General features: G+C 40.1%; 1 protein-coding gene across 1 annotated transcript in view; it reads right to left on the reverse strand.

Annotated features, from left to right (window-relative positions):
- Window positions 1-5,224: 5,224 nt before the first annotated feature.
- The window catches only part of CSGALNACT1 (chondroitin sulfate N-acetylgalactosaminyltransferase 1), a 14,921-nt gene continuing 10,183 nt past the window's right edge, over window positions 5,225-9,962 (reverse strand). The window contains exons 4-7 of the mRNA XM_010009019.1: window positions 9,571-9,749; window positions 9,076-9,170; window positions 5,877-5,958; window positions 5,225-5,508 (exon numbers count right to left, since the gene is read on the reverse strand). Coding sequence (XP_010007321.1) covers window positions 5,225-5,508; window positions 5,877-5,958; window positions 9,076-9,170; window positions 9,571-9,749 — 640 coding nt within the window. The remainder of the gene's footprint in view (window positions 5,509-5,876; window positions 5,959-9,075; window positions 9,171-9,570; window positions 9,750-9,962) is intronic.

The following is a 9,962-nucleotide window of genomic DNA, read 5'->3' on the forward strand; positions in this document are numbered from 1 at the left end:
ACCTCCTGGCCTCACTGTGCAGCCCCACGGGTTTTTTCCACAGACTGAGCTTTGAGGAAGAGCTACTGATGCTTACCTGCAGTGCTTGCCATAAGTGCCTTTATTTTATATCCTTCACAACAAGGCAGTGGGTGGACAAGTGCTGTTGTGGGCTTGTCATATCAATGGAGTTAAAGGACACATCAGCCCAGCAAGCTGCAAAGGACCTGGATGTGTTCAGCCAATGGACTGAATGAAGCAATGAAGTAAACAGTTGAACAGATACTGCCACATATTTTCAGTGCATTTTTGCAGATTTTCTGGGGGCCTTCTGTATTTGAGCTGCCTTTTGTTCTTGAATGCAAGGTTGTGTGCCATGTGGGAAATAGATCAGTATCTACAGTTGAATGAGATCATACCTTCCTGAAGGCACAGAACAACTTGGGAGGTGAATTGGTCTTGATACAGTAATTTGCATAATGTGAAGCTTAATCCTGTAAAAAGCTGTGCCCTTGGAACCAAGGATGTTCAAAAGCCAAACATCCAAGCAAAACCTCGGTGCCTTTCAGTGAAAGGTGTTATCTGTGAAGCGGGATTTCCACAAAATGTGCATTTTAAAAACTCCTTTAGCCTCTGAATGTAGATCCTCACTCATTTAAAATGTATTTAAATCCCACACGGACCTTTCTGCATAGAGAAGGATTAACGTTTTGAAATGGAAAAGATAGGGATACAGGAATTTGTGTGAAAGACTACCACGTGCACAGAGACTAAAAAATGTAAGAAGCAGAGCCTCTATCAGTATTAATACAGTCTACAGAAGAGTGTTTGCCAGTAAAGAACACCGTTTTCCAAAACTGAGCTATTTATTGCAAGTTATTTCCAGATTACTGAGATGCATCTGCTGTAAACTTTAACATATAACTTGTTATTTCATTGTAATTTTCTCTCTTCATATCCATTACATTGCTTTTTAAATACATAATTGAGAATGCTGGGGGAAAGGCTCTACAGAATCATGGAACAAATTAATCCTCATCCATATTCCCTCATCTTGGTTGCCTGTGACAAACTGTGCAGCTGAAGGTTGTGATGTGAATCTGCCAACATCATTTTTTAGACATGCGATCCTCAAATAGTGAACAAGATACAAACTTGTTTCAGTTGTTTACCTGTTTCTTTTTTTCTGTTGGGCTACAGTTCCTAACTTCAGGAAGCAGTCAAAAAAATCAGTCTTATATTGATCTGCATTTTGGAGAATACAGACTAAAAGAAATAGTTGTAACCATCTGGTCTTAAAATTTACTTTAAAACTGCTTATAAGAGATTTCCATACAAGGAAAGAGGGGATAACTGCACTCCAGTTACATCAGGTTTATCTTGTTAAAGGTAAAGCCTTAATGTAAGTCAGATTCTGAAGGTAACAACACTCCGGCAGGGCAAATGTCTTAAGGGGCTTCTTGAGTACTATATCACATGTATCAAAGAGATATTTTCAACATTATCTGCAACAGTAATGAGAGAGGGTGACAGACTATTTGTAGGGGAAAAAAAACCCTCCTCCTTCTTTCTTCATGAACTACTTCTTTTGAAAAATATAGCCAAGTTAAAGGTCATTCTGAGATCTTAGAGAAAAGTTAGCATCTGTTTTCATGTGAAGAACATGCTATAGCTGTTGTCCTGCTGGAGGCAAACCACAAAGTGTTTTGGATACCTATGGGCTGCTAAAGACAGAAGACAAACTGCCTTTAAAAAATGCCTTTAAAAAGGCAGTCTGAGAGGCAGGGTGTTAACCTGCAGAAATGAGGTGCAGGGTGATTTGGCAAGGACAGAGGATGCTGGTAGGACATGAACGATTTTAGCTCTAAGGTCTAAGGTGGACCTTCTCAGGGTTTGACCTGCTGACCAGTGGACTGGAACTTCACATACCTTTATAACTACTTATTTGCAAATGTTGGCCCAGTAGAGCCCAGTGGAAGGCACTATTGGAGTTCACATCTGTCTCACATGTTTGAGAATCATGCCTCAGTTTTTTTAAGACTCCCAGTTTCACTTGTCTGCTGTGAGGGAAGAAATCTACACATTTAAATTACTGCCTTGACTGCAAAGGCAGCACCCTTGCCAGAATAGATGCTCTCAAGACTGGCATGTATATTGCTCCGAAATCTAGTTACCCTCAAAGTTTGTGGACCAAGAATGACTCGCAGTGGTCAGGAGTCAAAGGTGCTGCTTCTTTTGGGGAGCTTCTCCACAGAATCTTTCTTCAAGGGATGCTGTGCAAGGATTACAAGAGTAGTCACATTTGAAAATTGCTTTCTGGAGGCATCAGGACACCTGGAAAGATACAGCAATTTGTTTTGCTATATCTATGCCTCTATGCTTTTATCCAGAGCGTGCAACAGTCATCAAAAATTAAAGCAACTAGTCCCCATATGGCCTCCCCATCTACATAGGGTGATCCATATTCCCTCCCCAACTAAAATCCAGTCAGTTGCCATTGAGAGAAAGATCACAAGCTGTTTCTGGGACAGGGAAGGTAGAGAGCTGGCTGGCAAAAGGTATAGTCCTGTTGACTGCTCTATTTGGATTTCATCATTTTCTAACTGGTCTGGAAGACCTGTTACAGCTCCACTTGGCTCATGGACATGTAGCCAACAACAGTTTCCCTTTCTCATGTTGTTCTTCACCTCTCATATCAGTGCAGTCTCCACCTTTAAGAGAGCACTGCCAGACTTCTGCTGTGATTAGTGGTGGCCAGTGACTGCAAGCTGGCTCTCTCCATCATTGATTTGATCTCACCTCTTGCCAAACTGACTTCTACAACCAAGAGAAAGGAAGTGCATAGACAATGCTATTCCTGGCATGAGGAACAGCATCTCTGTGGAAAAGAATATACAAGAGAATCACAAAGGTGCTATTAAAAAACATAACTTTTGAAGTTCTGGTAGGGGCTGGATGACTTGCTTGCTAAGGTACCCAAAGTACCAAAGCCTTGAATTTACAGGTGCCCAGCGCTTACAGCTAGAGACTAATTTAGGTTTCAAGGGGCCTCTGGACATCATTTGGTATAGCCCTGTTCTACAGGTGTGGCCAGCCTCAAAGCTACATGAAGTTACTGAGGGCTTAGGAAAACCTAAGGGAAGATAATAGAAAAACATCATGGAAATAGTTAAGGCCAGGCCTGAGGTTATGATTGTCAAACTTTCATAATACACATTTCATACACATTTCATAATACACTGTTTCAAATTCAGGTTAAGTGGGACTGGAGGAAAAACTATCACTTTGGAGCAGCTCAGTTACTATTGCTCTCATATGCATTGAGTTAGCCATGCCTGTCTCCTCCTACTGCATCATATTTGTAAAATTAATCCATGAAAACAAAGCCCTTTATAAAGGATTTATTATGTATTCTGGGAACAAAAAAGTTATTTGGAGGGCCTATTTAAGTTATTGCTGAAGTTTTTATGTTAAATGATGTATTTGGGGATGGTTTTTTTAAGCACACAGTTTCCATTATTTTTTACTTTTGCAGTGTTTTTGTACATTTAGTGATTTCCAAGGGAAGTGCAATGCAGATCATTTGCATCCAACAAAGACAAACACATGTAAACACATGTCAAGGGAAAAAGGACTTATCGTAGCATGGTCTCTGTCTGCAGATTCTGCATGCAGTGATTTCAAAAGAGGTTTCTAAGTGCTATTCCTATTGCACAGTGCCACAACAAATAGCATTTTATTAATTATTCAGTGCACTCTTGCATATTTCTTCCCCCAGCTTTTACAAGACAAAAACCAAATTAGAGTCTGGTTTCAGACTGCCTTGATTTAATCTGAAGCCATAAAACAAAGAGACCACTTGGAGAAACATCATTTAGATAAGTAAATGGGATTTCTCAGCCCATTCAGTTTTTGTTGGCTAGTATATATGAAAATGATAAACAGCAGTTATGTGCTTTATAAGAGCAGTAATTCATGCTTTCAACAGCTATAGGCAATTGAAAAAAATCTGTATAAGATGGAGACTAATTTTTAGGATGCACCTGGAATCATCATAAGTGAATTTGCAGGGTGCAGTAATCCATTACAAAAATTTATTTTGTTAATTACAAAAGCTTGTTATGCCCTGGGCAAGATTCTGGATTTGGTTTAGAAGGAATACTTTGGTATAAAGTCAGAAAACATTCATCAGTTTTGGTATCTGACATTGGGAGTTTAAAGCCTCCTGCTAAATCCATACTGCAAGGTGATAGGTACTTCCTTTTCATCAGTGTGTAAAGCTTTTGCCTTCCAGCACCTAGGTTTTGTAGAAAAATCACTTATGTGAACTCAGTTCTCATCCATGGGAAACACAGATCTGTAGAGCATTTTCCAAGTGCTTGAAGGCTGTACTATTTCCCATCAAGGCTAAAAGTAGAAAACTTGAAATATAACAAAACAATTCCCAAGCAAAACCAACTCCATTTCAAAATAAATCTTGAGATACTTGTAGCATTCTAAAGCAGATATACACCATTTGATTCATGTGATACAGACATGGCTCATTGCTTTTTGCTCAGTGTCCACAAAAGATAACAAACACCAGTGTTTTTGAAACATCTCACTAGACCAATAGGTCTTTCTCCTTCTGAATTTTAGAAAGCACTTTCTGAAATGCCTCTTATGTCTGAATGAACCAGCAATATCCTGGTGCACTGCTGCTGTCCCCCTACCCCAGCCCCTTAAGGGCCAAAGATTTTTGGTCACTTCAGCTTAACCGTCATTAGCACTCAGATGTCCTTCTCAGAGCACGAGCTCCGTACTTATTAAAAAATAGCCCTTTTAAAATATGTCAGGTTAGATGTAGAAAATAACTCATTATCATTGGCCCACCAAAGGGTCAATTCTTTATATAACTGTACACATCTTACAAACGTTTCATTGGAAGAGCATATCCATTTGTTATTGTGAATACCACATTGGCATTTATGTTATGTTCATGGTCTCAGTGACCTTGAATCTCATCAAGTGTTCAAATCTCCTCCAGAAGCAGGTGCTGAACAGTCAGGCTAATGGAATACTTAAAAGTCCTACTAAGAAAAAAAACAACACACAAATAGAAGGGAGAACAAGCACTTTCCCTCATCTTTTGCTGCCATCCTGCTGTAATCTCCATCTTCTTTCAGTCTCATCCTGTCTTGTTAACAAGTCTTTTCCAAAACACCATATAGCCCAATTCAGAGGCTTTTTGCCTCCCTTTCTAGCTTCACATCTTCTTACTGCTCAGTTTCTGTTTGTGCAGGTGTGCCTCAATCTCTTGCTTGAAAACAAGCATCCCGAGCTGTCCATGAGAAGCCTCATTCATGGCCTTGGACTGCATGCACATTTTGTACTGCTCTGGGGTCAGCTCATCCAGACATTGCTTTTCATGCCACAGATGGAAGAGACCCCTGACAGGTGTTCGGATCACAATGAGGTTGCTGTGAAGGTATTTGCGGTACAGATGCACATCTTCACCACCCCAGCCTTTAATGTCCAGATCAAAGCCACCTGACAGAAACAAAATCCAGAATAAAACTAGAAATACGTACTAGCAAGCTTGATGCTATTAAAGGCCCCACAGCTGTTCTCTGCTTCCAGTCAGCCCTCTCTTTAAAACAGCCATACTTCATGCCAACATCAAAGTGTCCAAATTTCTTAGCTTCAGATCTTTCACTATCAGACAAAATTGCTTTATTTGGTCTGAGCAGTGCTTAGATTCTGGTAACCTCTATGGCACCTTGGAATAGTCTGAATATCTAATCAGAGCATTGCTGCATATTAGGGGCATAGACACACTGGCCAAAGCAAGGGAAGCTGATCACAATTTTCTGTGTTTCAATCATAATGCAAATGTATTGGAGTGTAATTTTTCTTACCTATGTTGATAAAATCAGATCTGTACTGGCAAGTCATCCCAAAACCAAAGTCTCTCCAAAATCCAGTTTCTTTTTTAATAATCTGCATGGAGAAAAAGGAATGTTTATGTGGGAGCAGGACTGCTTTCAGTGTGAAAAAAAAAGGAATGCTTTCAGTGTGAGCAGCAGATAAGTCTCTGAATGTGGTCAGAAATAGGGACAACAGCTCCCATGTATATCCATGTCTGATCCCAAACCAGTTTTTGTAGATGCTCATTGCACATTTCTGCCCCTCAAAACCAGCTGTGTCATTAGTTGTCATGGATAAACACCCTCATCTGAAAGAATCAGGTTTCTCTCCACTCCTGCTGTTGTAGACCAAGTGGAGCAATATCGCATCACTCTCTGGAGTTTGCTTCTTCACAGGCAAAACATCCTCCAAAATTGTTAGTTTCTGTGGGATTCAAATCTGACATAAAAACCATAGTGGTGAACAAGGGAAGCCAGACTTTGCTGAAGAGCAGATGTGATGTCTGAATCCACAAGGGCTTTGGAGGAAAACAGTGCTTTTAATCTGATCCCACCATTGACAACTTTTTTATTACCCAGATTTTGACAAAAATCAGCGAAGTGGTAAGAATAGTTTTCCATTACAGAACTGCTAAATCCACTTAAAATTGAAGTTCAGAAATGTTAGGTGATGGATATATATCCCATAAAAGCCTTTATAATAATGAATGTTCAGTTTGTATTACTGAGATGGACCCTGAATACAATAGATGTTACAGGTAGAAAATCAGAGCAGTGAGAAACAATGGCTATCATTTTCAAAAGCAGATATCCAAGTATAGATCCCTGAGGTCATAATTTATGTGTGTGAGTGACTTAACCCAACCTGGTGAGACATCCAAGAGTTTTAAGGGACTGACAGGTATTTGAATCCTCTGAGAAGTCAGCAGTATCTCACACTCTCAAAGGTCTGATTACAAACCTACCCCTTAGCAGCTGCTTTTTAAAATTGTGACTTTACTTGCAACAAAGTTACAGAAAATGAGGAGTCAGAATTTCCATTTCTGGATTTACAAACCCCAGTGTTTCCTTTACCAAAAGAAAAAAATCCTCTTCCTAAATAGTCTCTCCTGATTTCTTGTTTATGCCTCCTCTTTTTGTCCATAACCCTTGTCACTTCAAAGGCTTTTTTAAAATGTATTTTACCATTCACTTTGCTCTCTCTTTCTTATCTCATTTTTCCTTTCCTTGAAAAAGCCAAATCACTGCAGAAACCAATTAAAAGGAAACAAGATTGTATCTGTCAGGTCTGCACTACAGCAAGAAATGTTCATAACGATGTCCTTACAGCAAGCTACTCATATGCATTAGCATCATTATTCCCCATTAGCGCAAGTGGTTGCTGCACAAATCAAATTCTTTCAAAGATTTCTGAAGGCTTTTTTTTCCTCATCATCTCAAGTACAGGGACAGAGAGCTAACACTGTCTTGTTTTAATGGCACATGTCTGGCCTCATGCCTGGGAGCTAATGTGGCCTGAAAATATAAAAATCTACATAAAAATGAGATTGGCAGTACTTCTTAAAATCAAGCAGCTTTTCTGACATAAGCACCACATTTTATGATTCAAATATTAGCTATAAATATTTGCACAATCCTGACAACATACTTCGTGGAATTTATGCTAGCCTGAGAGCTAAACTTTCATTTCCTAAACACAGAGCTTACAAACCTAAGGATGCCTGATGGGCGCTCCCCAGTGAGAAGAGCTAATGTGAATCCCATGGTATCATTAGAACAAGTTTCCTCTGAGAACAAAAAAAACAACAAACAGTGAAAAGATTTTCCAGACTCTTCAATAAGAGACTTTCTGGCTATTTGTTGGATAACACAGGGAGTAGCAGACAAAAAAAATGTGTTAATTTATGCTGGGTGGACCTTTCAAACTCTCATTCTTCATTTTTCTAGTGGGATTGCATGAGGTGGGGTAATGATGACAGAAGACTGGACTTAGACCCCTACTGATCTTCAGCTGTGACTGTTCCTGGGTTCACAACACCCCTAATTCTTACCTACTGAGAACAACGATAGAAGCTGGGATGCTCTAGAGACAGTTTCCAGCCTAGGACAGGATGAGCCCTGGTAGGTGCAGTGCCTGGCAGTAAAAGGGGCAGCTATGGCAGGTTAGGACCTGACCCAGAGGAACTGAATGAGGCTGCTTAGATGACTTATGCTTTAATTTGAAAACTCATTTAGCAGCACTAGTGGGCAGATGGCTGTGACCTGCTGGCTCTGGCGAGAGGCAAGAGAAAGGGAGACCCACTGCTTCTATCACCCCTTTAGCTTCAAGACAATGCAGCGCTCAAGAGAGTGGAGAACAACACCTGTAGCAGGGCCAGGTGATGGCTCAGTCACTAGCATTCATGTGAGCTGCTTGTCTGTGTGCCCTGCTTCTTCCTCACAACTTACCCCTCATCAAGGAGATTCACTTGGGTTCAATGATGTGTTTTAATTGTATGCCTTTAATTGGCAATGTTTTTAAAAATAACACTTTCTTCTCACACCAAAGATAAGCAGGCGAGACGGAATTCAGGGGAGTTATGCCGTGTTATGTCAGTGCCAGATTAAAGGCAGAAGGGATAGACCCAAGCATGTCATTTGACTCTGATACAACGTGCTACACTTCAGAAACATACTGTCTGCTCACAGGCAGTTTAATTATGAATTATGGGATGGGAAAAGCCACTGTAGTTGTTCAAGTAAGTGGGGGAATAACTGTCACAGCCCCTAGAATTCTGTTTTCACTGACTCATCTAAGGGTATCTATTACAAATATCAGCTCCTGAAGATCAAGCAAAGAAACTGTTCAGTGCAAGGAAGAAAAGAGAGCAAGGCCAGTGACTGTTGCCCCAAGACAGCACACTATGGAGGAATTGTTCACTAATTAGGAAATCCCTTCTGGCATAGAAGCAGACATGGTTCAAATTCTTTGGTTCCATGTATAAAACATCAAACAAGGGTTAAATGGTACCAAAATACTTCCTTGTGAACCTTAACTGCAGAAGTCACAGTAAGGTGACTGCTGTAGTTAATTTTGTCTATGTGGTATTCACTGTGCACAAGGAACAGGGAAATGCTACCCAAGAGCATGTGCTTCTTGAAAAATGCTTTGTTCAAATAAAAGCAGACAGTCAGAGAAGCATGTACTTACCAGCTGCTGTTCTAAAGATGGGATGGAATCATGGTGGCCATAAATTATACTGGGGTTATACTGGCTGAAGAGAACAGGATAAAACACCTTTTTCCCTGGAAATGACAATAGGTTATTTAAAAAAAAAAAAAAAAAAAAGTGTATAAAACACACTTCTCTCTCTCAGAAGTGTTGCCCAGGCCAGATGAAATCCAACGTCACACAAGTGAGCCTATGTTCTTTGTATGAGAATGTGAGGGTATAATTAACAAAGATCCTGTACCAGAAAGCACAGGTGCTGAGAGCAGGAAGTTCAACCACAGTGGGAGCAGGAGTGTTAGAACCTTTCAAAAACCAACTAGCAATGGAATTTTTCTATATGTCTTAATTAGTTCTCTAAGTTTCAAGAATTATTTACAGCAGCTTCATTACCAACTCAAAGGCAAGAGTACTCTGGTGAAGCCTGTTACACAATAGGTAAAAATCTGTTCAAAGACATTTCATGAGTGGCAGTACCTGGCTGTGTGTTCAGTCTACAGGAATTCAGGAATTCAGCTGTGAAGTATATGTCCACATCACAAAAGAAGAGAACAACATTGTTTCCTTTCCAAAATCGAGCACCAATGTCTAATCCTTTGCCCCTGGAAAATTCTTCATTCAGCTGGATGAAGGTGAAGTTCTTGAAGTTGGCTGACCTAGGAGAAGGAAAATATTCAGCAAATTACCCTGTTTTCCAGCTCTTAATACAAATGGGGGCAGGAATCCAATATGAAACAATTAACCTAGAAATCTGTAGTATCACAGTTCTGAGAGCAGTCTGAGGGAAGAGATGTGCTATTTGAGACTTGAGGAGATTTCCAGTATGTTTACATTCAGAGCTTGGCCTGTGTACTCCTACACTGGCATTC

Source organism: Chaetura pelagica, unplaced genomic scaffold (assembly GCF_000747805.2).
Source record: "Chaetura pelagica isolate M959 unplaced genomic scaffold, ChaPel_1.0 scaffold221, whole genome shotgun sequence".
Classification (NCBI taxonomy): domain Eukaryota; kingdom Metazoa; phylum Chordata; class Aves; order Apodiformes; family Apodidae; genus Chaetura; species Chaetura pelagica.